This window comes from Trachypithecus francoisi, unplaced genomic scaffold, assembly GCF_009764315.1.
Source record: "Trachypithecus francoisi isolate TF-2019V2 unplaced genomic scaffold, Tfra_2.0 Lachesis_group16, whole genome shotgun sequence".
Lineage (NCBI taxonomy): Eukaryota > Metazoa > Chordata > Mammalia > Primates > Cercopithecidae > Trachypithecus > Trachypithecus francoisi.
This window is the reverse complement of record NW_022681461.1, coordinates 48,978,358-48,995,815: the sequence shown is the minus strand read 5'-3', so window position 1 is coordinate 48,995,815 and position 17,458 is coordinate 48,978,358. Positions and strand designations below refer to the sequence as shown.

Below are 17,458 nucleotides of genomic sequence, written 5' to 3'. Positions count from 1 at the left end.
TGGTCTGAACTGAAAGAAATGTACAAGATACACTGGATTTTGAAGTATAGTAAGAAAGTAAAATATCTCATTAATAATTTTTAAATGGATGTTGAAATGATATTTTAGGTATATTGGGTTAAATGAAACATTAATACATTAAATTCACTTGCTTCTTTTTTACCTTTTTTAAAAGTTTTAGTTTTTTTTGGAGATACTATGTCTCCCAGGCTGGAGTGCAGTGGCTATTCTCAGTCACAGTCATAGCACACTGTAGCCTTAAACTCCTGAACTCAAGCGATCCACCCTCCTCAGCCTGCTGAGCAGCTGGGACGATAGGCAGGTGCCACTATGCCTGGCTTTTTTTACCCTTCTAATATGGCTACTATAATAGAAAATTTAAAATGACATATATGACATGGCTTGCATTGTATTTCCATTCGATGATGTTATTCTAGAGGAACCTCTTCTTTTTTTTTTTTTACTTTTTTTCTTACCAGTGTACCAGTGCAGTTGTTACATTCTTTTTTTTTTTTTTTTTTTTTTTTTTTGAGACGGAGTCTTGCTCTGTCGCCCAGGCTGGAATGCAGTGGCCGGATCTCAGCTCACTGCAAGCTCCACCTCCCAGGTTCACGCCATTCTCCTGCCTCAGCCTCCCGAGTAGCTGGGACTACAGGTGCCCGCCACCTCGCCCGGCTAGTTTTTTGTATTTTTTAGTAGAGACGGGGTTTCACTGTGTTAGCCAAGATGGTCTTGATCTCCTGACCTCGTGATCCACCCGTCTCGGCCTCCCAAAGTGCTGGGATTACAGGCTTGAGCCACCGACCCTGGCCCAGTTGTTACATTCTTAAAGTTCTGTTATCCATTCTAGGATTGCCTGAGAGTCATAGATGACTTGAGCTCGTTGTATGTCAGGAAGTGTACCTGGTCATTTGGAAGTGATAGACACCTATCCTATATCTATGATTGGTTCGTGTACACCATTCTGAACTTCAGATTTTTCATCTACATAACATAATGGAGATACTAGAACAGATATTCCCTATGCCCCCTTTCAATTTAAAAATTCTGTGATTCTAGGCTAGGTGTGGGGGCTCATGCTTGTGATCCCAGCACTTTGTGTGGCTGAGATAGGTGGATTGCTTGAGCTCAGGAGTTCAAAACCAGCTTGGGAAGCATGGTGAAACCCCATCTCGACAGAAAATACAAAAATTACCCAGGCATGGTTTTGCATGTCTGTGGTCCCAGCTACTTGGGAGGCTGAGGTGGGAGGATTGCTTGCTCCTAGGAGGTTGAGGCTGCAGTGAGCTGTGATGGCACCACTGCACTCCAGCCTGGATGACAGAGTGAGACCTTGTCCAAAAAAAAAAAAAAAAAACAATTCTATGATTCTAGCTTGGAGCCAATGCGCAGAATCAAGTATTGTTAATTATTTCTGGGTTCCATCGTAAGGTCTCTACTACTTTCTTTTCCAAGTATCAGAAAGTCAGTGTTATGTCCTTTGACCCCTGGGAATTGTGAATTCTGGAGTGGAAAGACTTTAAGGAGTTCTGTTCTGGTAGGCTAAATAAACCTCCTCTCTCCCTTTTCCTTCCTGGCCCATGGCTCCATCTGGGTTTGTTTGCGTGTGTACCTGAGCAAGGTGGTGAGGGGAGCTCTTGGAATGACACAAGTATCACAGAGCTTGAAGAAGTTTCAGTTCTTTGGATCACGGCTTCCAAGCTTCATTTTAAACACCCTAGTCAGGGCAATTCTACAAACTTTCTTTAGATACTAATTAGTTCTTAAACATTGAGAAATCTGTCTTTACCTTTTTGACTCTACTAATGTTAGAATGAATTATTTTCTGTTTCTTGATAACTTCTAGATATCTTTCTTTCAGCAGATCATCCTCTTATACACTGTTCATCCATCTATTGAATACATATATAATATTGGCTGGCTTCCAAAACAAAAAGATGTCAGACCTGATCTTTATCCTTGAGGGATTCCTGGTTAATGAGGGTTCGGTAGATCACCAGTGAGAAGACATGGTGCTGGGTATCTTGAGAGGGGTATTCAGGGCGTTCATGGTGCAGGTAGGGAAAGGAGATGACTCCATGAGCACACTCAGGCAATGAAACATTTATTTTTGCATAAGAGGTTTTGATATTTCAAAGTGAGACAAGGTTTCAGTTAACCAGCAATAAGGCAAAGTCTGCTCTATAAATATGTTGATATAATTCCATTTAATGGAACATCAATGTCTGGGTAGAAGCTTGTTGCTCTACTGAAATCACCTTTCATGATGCCGATCATATTGCAGTATTTTGCCATTAAATGTATTTTTCTTTTGGAATAAATCCTTATAGTGTGTTACATTTTTTAAAAGTAACAATATGGAAAGGGGGTTACATGAAAGTAGTTTTACCAGTTTAAAAAACAGGGGCACTGAGAAGGGAAAATATCACTCTGCCTGTGGAGCTTGTTTTATTGTAAGTGCCTGAAACTAAGTTATCCTGAATAAAATCTTGACTTTTCTTTTAGAGTGTGGGTGAATAAAATATACATGCAGAGGTATTTTTGGTAGCCAGTGCTTCTTGGCTTTTGATTTGAGGTTTGTAGGAATCCTAAAAAGATAGGGTACTGGCTGGCTCAAATTGAAATCTCAGATAGTTGGACTGATTGTGAGCACAGAAATGGCAATAATATTTAACATGTATCTACTGTGGGAGATGGGTTGTTTGTTCACTATGCACACAGAACAATTTATCTCTTGAATGTACAAAAGACACTTTAAAGCACTCAATTATGTGCCAACAATTAGGAGATATTTTATTAAAAGTGTATGACATAGAAATACATAGCTTTGTACATTAAATGCCAAGAATGTGCATTCTGAAAAAGAAAAACCAAACTTTTATCTATTGTATTTAACATTGTGAAATTTAGATATTCATACTATAAAGACGGCATATTTGTGAAAGATTTTCCTTGTCGATGATGAGGAATATCTAAAATATTTACCATGAATCAATACTGCTTTTACAATACAAATAAAAAGTAAATGAGACAATTTCATGCCATCTTAAGGCATTTCTGATAACAAATCTATAGGTGAGAAGAAAATAAGTAGGGATACCTCTAATGGTACTTGTTAATATGCAATTCTAGCCATATGTACAGTACAGGTGTTGATGATTTTTCTCTGGGGAGTAGATTGAAGAGAGGTACATAGTAACCACAGTGGTGGCAGTAATATTTATATAAAAGGTTGAACTTACTAACAGGAGCAGCATGCCAGCTGTTGCCTGGAAAATAGCTTTACATTAGAACAGTGAGGAGTCCTTGGTTTCTTTCTCTGATTTTATCTCCCTTCCCCCATGTACTGCCCCAAAGTATTGCATTTTAGTTTCTGTGATTAAAAATCAGTCCAGTGTGAAAATGGGAAAACAATTCTATGCCATTCCTGAAGGAACTAAGTTGGAAAACACCAGCATGGAGTTTTTGCTGATGTGCTGGTGCCTGATGATGAGAGGGATCCCAGCTGGATTGTGAAGATTGTATGTGGGCATATCCAAAATTGATAAACTGCCTTCACTTAGTTTTTGACAGTTTTAACAGCTGCCTCAGTCCAGCTGTAAGTGGCAAGTAAGTAAGTAAGCTTCATATACTATCAAGCATGTAAAATGGAAAAACTCACTATAAATTATAACTGCTAAATACTATCTATTTATCATTTGTTCATTTCATCCCTAGGTATAAAGTTTATTTAATCATTCACTTATACACGCAGTCTTTCATTCAATAAATATTTACTGAATGTGCTAGTATACAGTAAACATTTACTGAATGAAAAATTCAGGATATAATACATAGAGATGTACATCATGTACAATGAACAGTGGACAAGGTTGAAAAATGTACAATGTACACATACAGTGTAGCAGTGAACAAGGCTGATAAAGGCCCTGAGCATGACAGATGAGACAATAAACAAACTCGCCAACAGACATGCCAATCACAGGTAGCTGTAAGTGATGGGACAGGCACACGCAGGGTGATGGGAGAAAATATGTGCACACGCAGGGAAGATTGGTGGGGAGACGGGATGCAACAGTGGGGTGGTTCCTGGGTATAAGATGATTGGGGAAAGTCTTTCTAAGGCTGTAATAACTGAGGTGAGACCTGAAAGAATGAATGAAGGAGACTTTCGATGTGAAAGTGGTTTCACATAGTCAGTGGTGTTTGGTGGACTCAGAACTAAGGTGGTTTTGCTTTGAATGATGTCATTTGTGTACACTGATGATATTCTGAGTTGACTCAGGAGTCAACCAGTTAGAAAAGACACTGGCTGGCCCTATTGGAGAGCCTTAGAGCACCCTGTTAGGTCAGTAGTAAGCCCTGAATTCCTGGGCTGTTGGGAGACCTCAGGGGAGGACCTGAGGCAGCTGGGTGGCACTCGGAGAGCTTGGGGACACAGCCGTTTCTCTGTTATAGTATGGAATTATTTCCATGCTTACGCAAGCAATGTGGCATCTGTAACAGCTTGTGTGTGATTCTGTGATCCAAGGAATTTTTATTAACCTATTGTAGTTACAGACCACCTTTATATTCTGGCCACTTCACATAGTTTAGCGGAAAAAAAGTAAGGGTTGAATTCTGGTCTTCAGTATTGGCAGTCATATGATTTTGCAGTCTGAGTCACATTTGGCAGAAGTACTCTTAGCAAATTGAATGTATTTCTCCCAAGAAGGTAATCAACCTAACTCTGTGTCTTTTATAGGCGGCATCACTGTCCACATCTCCCTACCAAGATTTATGATAAAACAGAGAAACCATGTCTTCTCTCCGAATATACCGAGAACTACCCTTTCTATCACTCTTACCTGCCCAGAGAGTCCTTCAAGCCAAGGCGGGAGTACCAGAAAGGGTCTATACCAATGGAAGGCCTGACTACATCAAGGTGAGGGCAAACAGGATTGATGTATATGGGTACATACAACGCTAATGTAGTAACATGCAGTGCTAACGTATAATATTAATGTGTTGTGCTAATGTATTAATATGCAGTATCAACATATAATATTAATGCCTTAATGTACTATATCTCTGAGAGAAAATCCTGCATTTATGAGCCTTCTCAGTTTTTTCCAAATTTTCTGTTAAAGAGAAAGGATTCTTGCTTGCTGAAGTAAAGGGTGGGGAAAGGCTGGATTAATTTATATAATAAAGGATTGGAGGTTAAGAAAAATATTTAAGGGATGGAAAGAGTGGGGGATGTTGCTGAAAAGCAAGTTTTGGGCTTTGTTACATGAAAAGCTCCAGGCCAGCTTGGGTAGGTGGCGGGTGGTGGTGGTGGTGGTGAAAGAAAACTTGGCAATAGAGAAAAAGTAAGCTTTTTTTTCCCCCTTAAGATTATGCTGTAAATTTTGAATTGGGGTTCTCCTGAATGTTCTTCAAGAAATATGAACAAATAATGTTTTTCTTTTAAATTATTCTTGACTCCCAAACTAAGATTGTTTAGCTCTAGTTCTGTGTGGAGGCTAAGTCACACAGTTCAGTATATTAGTGTTGCAGAGGTGTTTGTACCGAGGGGGTGCAGAAAAGTTATCTGTTCAGGGTTGTTCTACAGGCAGGGCTCTTGCAGGTTCTGCTGTGGACAACTCAGTGAGTGACCTGTGACTGGTGATCTAGTAGAGCAGAAACATCTTTGAGTGCAGTTGGGCAGTCTCAGATTGTATAGTTTTGTCCTCAGCTGAGCCCTGAAAGACTGATGTGTTCTCTGCCTCCCCTGTTCCTCATCCCCGTGCAGGGCAGGGTTGCTGTGAGGTGGAGATGATGGTGAATGTTGGCTGTTCCAGCACAGTGCTTGCACATCAGTGCCTCAGACCTGGTGACTTTTCTTCCTATTGTTCCCCTTTTGCTTCATAATTTTGTGCTAGTAAAGGTCCCAGATGGTTTAGGTGAAGCAGAACCATTCTAATTCATTCTGCCTTCAGGTTTGTTCCAGAATAGGACTGGAAACATCTCTTGAGACTGTGAGTTGGAGGTACTCTTCTCTACACAACACTGCCATCTTCTAAATCCACAGGAAGTCCATGTCTGGGTAATGGGGTAGGAGCACCCACAATGGGAGAAATGAAGCCAAAGGATTCCTGAGCTTAGTGGAAACCACTGGATAGGGGCTTGAGAATGAGAGTGAGTTGAGGGCCTTGTCTGATCCTTGAGTTGAACCAGGCCACTTTTTAAAAATATGTTTTTAAAACAAGGTTTCCTTCTGTAGCCATGGCTGGAGTACGATGGTGTGCATCACTCAGTGCAGCCTCGAATTCTGGGCTCAAGTGATCCTCCCCGCTCAGTCTGCTAGTAACTGGGACTACAGGCATGGGCCACTATGCCCAACTAATTCTTAAACTTCTTGTAGAGACAAGGTTTTGCTGTATTGCTAAGGCCAGATGATTATGTTTATTCTAACCATTTATCTTAAATGATTTGGTTTAAACAGTGTTTCTGTTTTGGAACACTCTGGTTAAACCGAGTGTTCCAAATCATCTTTTTTTTTTTTTTTTTGAGGCGGAGTCTTGCTCTGTCGCCCAGGCTGGAGTGCAGTGGCCGGATCTCAGCTCGCTGCAAGCTCTGCCTCCCGGGTTCCCGCCATTCTCCTGCCTCAGCCTCCCAAGTAGCTGGGACTACAGGCGCCCGCCACCTCGCCCGGCTAGTTTTTTGTATTTTTAGTAGAGACGGGGTTTCACTGTGTTCGCCAGGATGGTCTCGATCTCATGACCTTGTGATCCGCCCCTCTCGGCCTCCCAAAGTGCTGGGATTACAGGCTTGAGCCACCGCGCCCGGCCCCAAATCATCTTAAATGATTTGGTTTAAACATAGTGTTTCTGGGTCCTGATGTATTAAAACATTGTAGTTTATGCAGCTGTTTTTTCAACCTATGATTTATTAAACAATATGAACACTAAAGTTTGGGCTTCATTTTGCCAGGAAAACAATATTCTTTGTCTCTGAGAGTCTGAAGACCCTAATAAGCAGTGTGAACCATTTCTGAGCATTGCTTTTGTTTTAGGAAGCCCTGGTCAACACCAAGTAAGAGTCCTAGGCACCTGTATAAGGGACATGTAATCAGTAGGAAAGGATAAGAGTAGTACTGAGGGGTGGCTTGCAAATATCTTGTTCGATCTCCAGGGGTGGGTCTTTTTATCTCTTTATATCCAGTTTGCAGGAAATGAAGAACACTTTGTGAGATGTCTCGTTGGCTTCAGACATTGATATATTTCCTATTCTGAAAGTATAGACAGGGATGATTTGAAGGTTGGTTGGTGCGGGTTGCTTTGTTAGCTGCCCAAAGCTTAGGAGAATGAGGACAAACCCTTGGTCTAGGGTGGGAGCCCTGCCCCAACGTCTAGCTCTGAGGCCCCCAGATGCAACTCCAGATAGCCTCCCTCCTCCTGATGGTGCTTCGCTAAACAAAAACTTACCCTCTGACCTGTCCTACATTATCTTTGCCTTGTGTCACTTACAACAATAAACATATCACCCAGAAGTCCCCTCTGCCTCTCCCAGAGCCAGAGTAACAATAAATATCATGTACGTCAAGTGTGGCTAAAGTAGAGGAAAGCATACTGTGCAAGAATTTCCAAAATAAGCTGTTAATGAACGTAAGGGCCTTAAAAAGAAAAAGTGGTAGGATCAAGGTTATACATAGGGAGGAAAAAGAGCAGATATGAATCTCTTTTTATTTCCTACCCTAAAAAGAGAAGTAAGGGGAAAATGAGTAGAAGACATCTGTGTTCTCTTTTCTACCACAATTTCATTATTTCTCAACCCTGTGCCTGCCATGACGGGCACTATTTTTCGTAGATTGAGAACAAAATTATGCCACTGTCAGGAAATGTAGGGAAGCTACCATCTGGTGTTCCCCTGAAGGCTTACAGGGGAAGGAATGCATCAGCCCCGTGTCTGCACACCCCTGTGTCTGCACGGATTGTCGTCACCCCTCTGCTCTTAGGACTCTTATTACTGGAACATCCTACCCACTTCTTTATCTAAACATTGACCTTGCTTAGTTTCTGAGGTTGGACGTGAGGCTCCCACCTGCTGAACGAAAAAGTCACGTGGTCCAGGACTTTGCTGAGTTTGGTGATTAAGTCCAGACACACACACAAAAAAACACCTGGTTTCTGGAAAGGTTATCATCCCAGCGTGAGGCATGATTATAGCTGCACACAACTCTTACTGACCATAAATCTTGGGGATTTACAGCAGGTGCCATGAGGGGAATGCTTGTGATTTCCAGGCATTTTTAATGTGAAACACTTTCTTGCAGCCCTTGGTAATTCTCTGGTGTAGAATCTGCCTTTAGTTCAGATAGACCTGAGATCAATTTATGAATAAGAGGTTTGCACTTCAAGCCTCATTTCCCCATCAGCATGGTGACATGTAAAACACTGGGACCCCAATTTGAGACATTCTGTTAGCTAAGCCAGTTCCCTAAAGATGGGCAAAATGAACAGCATCGGAAGAAAGAGGTGAGTCTTCAATGGTGTTGGACCTTTATCCTAAAGGGAGTGGGACCATGGGTAGAGTGGAATGGAGGCACAGAGTGAGGAGATAGAATTGAGTTCAGACTCGATGGGTGTGGCTGAAAGGCAGAGGGCAGGGAATTGGTAACATCATCTCTATCACTTATTGACAAGACTGCTTGGTAAACCAAGGAGAGTAAGGGAGGGAAGAGCTAAGAGAGAAAGGGCATTTGGTATCCTCTCCAAAGGTCAGGAAAGAAACAAGAGAGTTAGTACCAGGCTTGAGTCTTGCACTACCCATTGAATTTTGTATATCTATATATTTTTGTTCAAATAGATACTTGACTCTCCTACTCAGAGCTGTACCACTGGGCATATATTTAGCCTCCATAGCCTGGGCCTGAGAATTAGTGTGAACACAGTGCAGATAGAGTTCTTGGCACTGGACTTGCGTGGGCAATTTCAGAGCCTTTGAATTGTCTATACTGTATTTCTGATTAAATTTGTAGACATTTTGGCCGTTATTTCTTCAAGTAATTTTTCTTTCACGGATAATCTATTCATTTCTTTCCCCCAGTCTTTTCTTCCCCTCCTCTGTTCTTCAGATTGGATAGTTTCTATTAATCTAGTTTAAACTTCACCAACTTTTTCTCCCTTATCTCCATTTTATGATTTAAGCCCATCCAATGAATGTTCTACTTCACATATTTTGCAGTTTTAGAATTTGCATTTGATACTTTTTTAATCTAGTTTCTATTTATTTTACCTTATTTCCTATCTTTTAATTCATTATGGCCTTACTTTGCTTTCCTTATTGAGCATGGTTTAAAAAGCTACTTTAAAACCCGTGTCTGCTAATTCCAATGTCTGGTCTGCTTGGAGTTGGTCTCCATAATTATCTTTTTTTTTTTTGAGCATGGGTCAGATTTTGGGTTGATTTTTGTACAGTGAGAATGTTGTTGTGCTGTGGACACCTTAGATACTTGTTTGCATTGCTCTAAAAAGTGTTTTTATCTTTGGTAGGCAGGTAACCTGATTTGATTTACAATACAAATTCTGTGTCTTGGCTGGCAGCTCAAATCTCACTTCAGTTCTTTGGCTTGAAATCTACCCCATATATGTGAGGTCATGCAGAGATTTGGGCCCAGTTTATGTACAGAATTTAGGGCTTCCTGTCTTTGGCTCTCTCATTTCCAGGTTTCTTTCCTCATTTTCCAGCATCTGTGGTTGCCTCAAACTTGGTCCTCTTTTTTTTTTTTTTTTTTTGTAAGACGGATTTTCACTCTTGTTGCCCAGGCTGGAATGCAGTGGCACCATCTCGGCTCACCGCAACCTTCGCCTCCTGGCTTCAAGTGATTCTCCTGCCTCAGCTACTTAAGTAGCTGGAATTATAGGCGTGTGCCACCATGTCTGGCTAATTTTGTATTTTTAGTAGAGACGGGGTTTCTCCATGTTGGTCAGGCTGGTCTTATACTCCTGACCTCAGGTGATCCGCCTGCCTCGGCCTCCCAAAGTGCTGGGATTACAGGCATGAGCCACCATGCCTGGCCGGCCCTTTGGTTTTTGTAGTCAAGAAAAGATAGTCAATAAAGATCTGCCTTTTAGTTGCCCTGCCTGACACAGAGTGGAGCTGACCTTCAGGCTAGAAGCTTTGAATCTTAAATAGTTAATGGAAAATTAAGCAATGAAGCCTCAAACAGTGCCATTTTCTGCTTCCACCTGTTGGCTCTCCCCAGAATCCACCTTTTTAGAGCTTTAAAGTCGTTTGAAATAGTTTGTCTGGAGTTTATATGAAGTGGTGACAGATATTCTCCTCAGCCTTAGTGGGAGTTGAGGGGCTCAGAGGGCAGAGGAGAAGACAGGTGCTATGTAACTTGGATGCTGGAGTGCATGGGCTTGGAATCCCATCTGTTATAGTGAAGGTAAGGCAGACTCTGTGTCCCATAAGGACCAGGGGCATGAATCAAGCCCTGTGATTCAGCCAAGGATCTTTTACAGCACATTGGGATGGACTCCCCAAGCTGCCTAGGATGGGAGAATAGTTTCTCTAGAAGGGTGCCTTTTGACATTGGGAAGTTTGAGAATTACCTGTAGAAGTGACAAAGTCAAATCAACTGACAAAGAGCAGAACCCCACAGAGGAGATGGAGAAAAGATCATGAGGAGTGGTATCCCAGAAGTCAAGGGAGAAAGATCTGAAAAATTGAGTGAGAGGATGGACGCTTTGAACAAGCACAGTGGGATAAGGATGAGAAGCAGCGGTTGGGTCTGGAAAACAAGTGATGCTTGGAGTATCCAGGAGTGAGGGGAATCAGATTTGATGGGTGAGACATGAGGAGAGGAAGGCAAGTCTGTACTTGTAGACAACACTTTCTGGAAGAAAGAAGGGAAAACCGGAGGAGAATGGAGCCCAGTGAGGATTGTGTCTTATTTTACTCTTTACCTTTAAAGATGGGAGATAACACTCAGTGGAGAAAGGAGGCAGTGGGGAGGAAGAGAGAAAAGCATGGCCTAGGAGATGGTCTATAGATAGAAGAGGTTCCCGAGAAAGAGGGCAGGGGTGAGAGAGGTTGGCTTTGGCCAAGAGGAGGAACTCCTTTTAAGATGGATTCTATTTTAATATAATTGATTACTTGGACACACTAACAAATCTTGAAGTTTGCATAAATAAGCATTAAAAACAGGTTTAAGATATGTGATGCATGGCCCTTTTGTCATGGTGAAATCTTCATTTCCCACTGCCAGGCTCAGGACCCTGGCTCACTGTTAGGTTATTTCCTCTTTCCTTTTGTCAGAGTCTTGTCAAACACCTTTCTTCAGCTTTGCCAAATGATTTGAAGTCAAGTTGTTATGACTTCCCCAGCAGGACCACTCCAACCTTTCACTTAACTCTGAGTTTAACTCTTGGCCTTCCCTACTCTATAACTTTTATAGCTACTTACCAAAAAGAAACTTACTTCTCTCACCAGTTTCTTTTTCTTGGTTCACGTCACATACGCACAGAGACTGGGAAATGTACCACAGAAAGAGAGGGGAGATCCAGTGTTCTTAAAAAGAAAAGCTAGTTAATTTGAGCAATTCTGGGAAGACTAAAATATAGACTTTTCTTTTACATGAATTTAAAGGCTATAAGATTATGTGTGATTGGGGACATGCAGTTATGTTGGGTTAATGACAGGTTTCAGTGAATGTTCTCAACGTAAAAACATAATGAGGAAACACATAAATTCTGATTCAATTCACTCCTAAGCCACAGTAACTATGTTTAGGTAGGTTATAAAAAAGTCAAACTTTAAAATTTTTCTTCTCTTAAGAAGTAGATACTGCCTCCCCCCACCCCCACCCCCGTAGTCATTTGCCTTAGTTATAGCTGATCAATAAATTAAACCATAGAGGAAGACTTACAAATGTACTTAAATTTTCTACTGGAAAAGACGATTGGCTTTTGTCTTTGGGAAACCAATTTCAGAATGATCTGTGAACTGGTGAATTTGGTTGTGGGCTTTTGTCTGCTCTTTTCCAGTAGAAGCCGTGGGAGATGGGCAGTAAATGTGCTTTAGTTTTCAAGAGGCTGGCAGCCTTTGAAGGGAGGTTTTTGCGGCATCCCTGAGAGGAAGCTGGTCCTCTTGGTCAGAGTAACTGAAGAAGAGGCTGCCATGGACTCTGTGTGCAGGGTCCCCGAGAGTGGCAGGCTCACAACTGGAAAGCATTCCTAGGTGCTTTGAGGTTGGGTGGGCTCAGCGCGGCAGCTCAGGCACTCATAGGCACCCAGCTTTGTTCCTCATTGCTTGCCCTTGGTACCTCCTGATACTCCCTGGAAATGAATAGGGTGCAGGCTTAGGTAGCCATCACTGAACACAGGCTTTTATAAGGGTTTAGGAATGTGTGGTCTCAGGCTGCCTTGAAATCTGTCCATCTCTTCTGGGAGTGAGGAGAGCTCAACTTCCCTTGGGAGCACTCCCTTTAGAATGTACACTCTCTGACCAAGAGTCCCTTTCCACTCAGCTGGTTTTCAGATGGAGTTTTCTGGGCATTTCCATTTGTCTTTGTAGCCTAAGGACTTACCCTCTTAGTTCCCTGTTACAATTGGTTTAGTGCTGAGTAGACACCAGGGTGCAGTACTTGTTCACTGAGAACAGTAGAAGTAGGAGCTGACCCTTGGCTTCTTGTTCAGTCCATTCCCTCCATAAGCCCCGATATACACAGTCAGCTTCCAGACACGTCAGGCTAACAGCGGGGCCCCTAGGAAGGGAGCCCAGGCTGAACGTCCTATAACTGCTGCTAAGATATATTTTTAAATCTACCCAGAGGGTGTTAGGGGAGTTCCACTGAAGCATCTCCCGTTTCCTCCTTAGAGCCCTGGAGAGACTAATTCTCCTGCTTCCTAACTTCCTCCTCCCATCCCACCAAGCATTTTCAGGACCCGGTTCGGGTTTACTGACAATCATGTGTATAATTCACGCAAGACAGGTTACAGTGGAGCGTGTTACCTTTGCTAGTCAAGCATGGCTCAGTAATGCTGCTCCAGATTTTGGCCGGGAAGTGGGTTTTATTGGTGTTTGGGCCTAATGTTTTCCTGTCCGGAAACCTTCCCCTTCCCTTGATAGGGCCGTTCTGGCAAGCACCGTCAGGGAAAATCTAACTTCCCTTTGTCCAGTTGAATAAATGGGTTCCAGGCAAAAACAGTTCGTTGTGTGAAGCAGACACCCTTCAGAGGGAAATGTTAGCATTGAGAGGTGGGAAGTTGCGAGTGCCCTGGAGGACAACACAAGTCCAAGCTAAGCCCTGGCTCCTTAGGGCGGTTCCTAGTGGGCATTGCAGTAAGCATCTGGGCCTTTTTATCTGGGATACTTTGGGGAGGGACTGCTTCCTGTTTAGCGAAGACCATTATACTTTTTCAATCCTGTTGTTTTGGTACTCCCTGAAATAATGGGGGTGCTGACACCAGATAGCAGAGAAATGAAGGACTTAGGGTCTCCAATTATTTCACTGTTTTCCTCTTCTGGGTTTTCTGTAGGCTAAGCAGAAGAAGGAGATAAACATTAGCAGGAGAAGCTTTTGGGAACACAGAGAAGGTGGCGGAGGTACCTGAAAGGAAGTTAGCTCCACAATGAAGGGGTTGGGTGGAAGGAAGGTGGAGAGCGCAGGAGTAGAAGTAGTGACATTGTGGTTGGAGTGCAGGGTGCTCAGGTGGGGTGGGGATAGTGAGAGACAAGGGTGAGTAAGGCAGGAGTCAGGTCCAGAAAGGCTTATAAATTATGCTAGGAAGTTGAATTTAACCTGGAAGAGTTTTAAACTGGGGAAAGCCATCTGATTTCCATTTAGAGAGTTTATTCTGGCCACATTATGGGGATTGAATATAGAAATGGTAGGGATGAAGGAGGAAGCTCAGGTGGCAGGCTGTTACCTGATCCAAGTGAGAAATGGTCAGGGTCTGGACCAAGGGGAAAGAAAAACCAATGGGATGGAGGGGCATTGGTGAATGATAGGCTCTGGGGCCATGAGGAAAGGAGGTCAAAGATGTGTACAGGTGTCTGAGTGGGGTGAGAAATAATTGATGGTACCCTTCCCAAAAGTGGGAAATAGAGGAGAAACAGTTCAGGGGAGCGGGGAAGGCAGGTAGAGTAGAACATGACTTCTCAGCAAATGTTTATAGAGTTGGGTTGAGCAGAAAGCATAAGCCTTATTGCAAGCCAAGGACCCCAACAGCATGCACTTGCTTCCTTACAGGAGAGATTTTGGGCCTCACAAAGTGGCACCAGTGAAGGCCCACCAGTATGACAAGTTTGTCCCAAGTGAAGAGAATATGGATTTGCTCACGACGTATAAGAAAGATTACAATCCCTACCCTGTCTGTCGAGTGGACCCCATCAAACCTCGGGACAGTAAATATCCATATAGCAACAAGATGGAGTGTTTGCCTACTTATAAAGGTGGGAGAGCATAGAGGGGCAGATTGGGGGAAAGACAGGCTGAGCCTGTGTGTGGGCCAGGAAACGTGTTTAATGTGCAAAGTCACTTAGTGCAAGAGTTGGCAGACTACTTCCTACGGACCACATCTGGCCAGCAGCCTGTTTTTGTATAGCTGGAGAGCTAAGAAAGTTTAAACATTTTTTTTTTGATAATTGAAAAACAAATCAAAAGGCTATCATTTGAGGACTGTGAAAATGATATAAAATTCAAAATTCAGTGTTGGTGTTTTATTGGAACACAGCCATATTCATTCACTTACACAGTATCAATGGCTACTTTTTGCACTATAGTAGCAAAGTTGAGTAGTTGTTGACAGAGACACCACATTCTGTGAGGCATAAGACACTTAATACCTGGCTCTTATACAGAATATCTGCCAACCCCTGCCTTAGCTTGCAGTTTGAATCCTTTATTGGGGAAGCATTTCAAGTTCAAGCTAAGTTAGTTTCTACCACTGATTAAGTGATTGATTCATTCATGTGTTTAAAAAAAATATCAAAATGTAACATACATATGGAAAAGTATACAATTTATAATTATACAGATCAATAAATTTGCACTGAACAAATCCATGTAAATAGTACCCAGATCAAGAAATATAACATTACTACCCCATTTCTGTCACCCTCCCCAACGAGAATGTAACCGTTATTTTAACCTTTAATACCCTACCTTAAATTAGTTTTGCCAGTTTTGAACTTTATATAAACAGGATTGCTTCTTTCTTTATTGAGTATCTATTGATATTACCTACGAGGTGTGGTCCTAGAAACTGAAGGAAGCATAATGACCTGCCCTTGACTTTCTGGCCTAGCGGAGAAACAAGATATGTGGTCATATGTGTTGTGCTAGCAGACAGCCACTCTATGGAGCTCAGCTGCAAAGACTGAGACCATGAGACTGGAGACCAGGTTTGTCATCAGTAACTCATGCTTATGATACCCACCTTTGCCCTAGGGGAGGACATGCTAAACAGTTCACAGACCTCTAAATGCTGTGAAGAGAGAGGGCCACTTTTCTTTAGTCAAGCCAAGCATTTAGGGTGAAGATGGTGGTGGAGGTAGGGGGGTTAGAAGGATGTGAGCTCCTAGAAGGGCCTCTAATTCTGTCATCCTGGAGGACCCCGTGCCTAGTTGAGTTTCTCTGATTCTTCCAGGAACTGAGGACTGGATTGGCATGGGCCTCTTCAGCAATCTGAGCTCTGCCATTTTATTTTCTTTAGCTTCCTCCTCCAACACTCACCCATGGCTACTTTTGGTTAAGCCACCTTTTGTCAGCAGTACAAAAACTGATTAATATTCTGAATGTTATCATACCCCGAAATGGCCCCACTTCTGAAGCCTTTGTGCACATTGGCATCCTGTCCTCTGGGCTTATCCTCTTATCTCCTCCCACCACGCTAGTCCTTGGCCCTGTTGGGACCTCCAGTCCATTGACATCTCAACCCTCCCTCTTACCACCAGCCCCTCCTGTGTCTGTCCCTCCCCACGGAGTCTACTCCATGGCCTATCTTTGGAGCCCATCTGCTACTGATAGCCGGGACTCCCTCTCTCTTCAGCCCTTTTGCTACTTCCTCCTGGCAAAGCCCTAATCCTGTTTTCTCCATGTCTATACCTGGGCACACACTTGAGCATATATCCAGTCTTGTCAGCTCTTACCCATTTTCCACAGAAAGGGAGCAGAGCAGTCTTCTAAACATGGCCATCTGACCTCTCCTGTGTATGAAACTCCTCAGATAATCATTTGATAAAATCATTATTTTATCAAATCATATCCTATTACGATAAAAACCCAAACCTTGACTACCTCCTCTGATGCTTTGGAGGTGCTGGTGTCTTAGCCCATCTGCTCCAGCCTCAGGGCCTTCTTTCAGGTCCCTTCCTACATTTCTTTTCTGCTTCAGGGCATTTGTTTAGCACATGTGATGTCTTCTACATAGAATCCTTCTGCTTCCTTGATCGAGCACTTACCCTTTCAGCTGGCCGCTGAAAGATCACATTCTGAGCCCTTCCCTATGTCAGACTGGATGCTATATGGGTGCCTCACACTCCTCTGTCTTGTCATTTTTGTGTACTTTTAATGCTTCCTTTAATGGCCAGGCTGTAAGCTCCAAGGGGCAGGGATCTGTTTGTCTTTTTCTTTGCCAGTTACCCTCTCATAGCAGGCACTACACAGGTGCTTTACAAAGGAGTCCATACAACCAGGTGTATGACCATGGGCAGGGTGTTGGGGGGCACTTTTGCCTCTACTGAATGCATTCTTCTCCCTTTTTTTTTTTAAGACGGAGTCTCGCTCTGTCGCCCAGGCTGGAGTGCAGTGGCCAGATCTCAGCTCACTGCAAGCTGCGCCTCCCGGGTTTACGCCATTCTCCCGCCTCAGCCTCCTGAGTAGCTGGGACTACAGGTGCCCGCCACCTCGCCCGGCTAGTTTTTTGTATTTTTTAGTAGAGACGGGGTGTTAGCCAGGATGGTCTCGATCTCCTGACCTCGTGATCCGCCCGTCTCGGCCTCCCAAAGTGCTGGGATTACAGGCTTGAGCCACCGCGCCCGGCTCTTCTCCCTTTTAATCCAGTGTTTACAAGAAGACCAGAAATAAGGCACCACAGACATTGAGCAAGTGGGATAGAGGAATGAAACTGCAGTAAGCGCTTTCCACTGTTGGTGGAGGCAATAAGGGACTCTGATAGGGCATATCCAATGGCGGACTCACCTCTCCTCTACACTGTCTTTGTGTGCTCTGTTGGTTTATGAATCTTAGTATAGGGAGAGACTCTTCAGAGCTCCTGCCTGTCAGTTCAGTTCCTTGTCTTCCACCTTTCCCTAGGTGCAGGGAGAGGTCTGCGAGTGAAAAATGCTCCTTGCTTGTCTTGGGGATTGGCAAGGATGGAGGAGGTCTACCTGTAGTATTTAAAGAGAAGTCCTCCCTACTTATCCCCAGCAAACTACTTACCACTCAGCACACACACACACACAAACACATGCATGCACGCACACC

The 17,458-nt window shown here is 43.2% G+C and overlaps 1 protein-coding gene across 3 annotated transcripts in view; it reads left to right on the top strand.

Moving 5' to 3' along the window:
- SAXO1 (stabilizer of axonemal microtubules 1) overlaps positions 1–17,458 on the top strand; it is a 133,425-nt gene that overhangs the window by 105,331 nt on the left and 10,636 nt on the right. For 2 of the 3 annotated variants that reach the window (XM_033237427.1, XM_033237426.1), the window contains exons 2-3: positions 4,745–4,924; positions 14,222–14,424. In XM_033237427.1, coding sequence (XP_033093318.1) covers positions 4,902–4,924; positions 14,222–14,424 — 226 coding nt within the window. In that variant the 5' untranslated portion in view covers positions 4,745–4,901. The remainder of the gene's footprint in view (positions 1–4,744; positions 4,925–14,221; positions 14,425–17,458) is intronic. The other variant, XM_033237428.1, reaches the window with a different exon arrangement.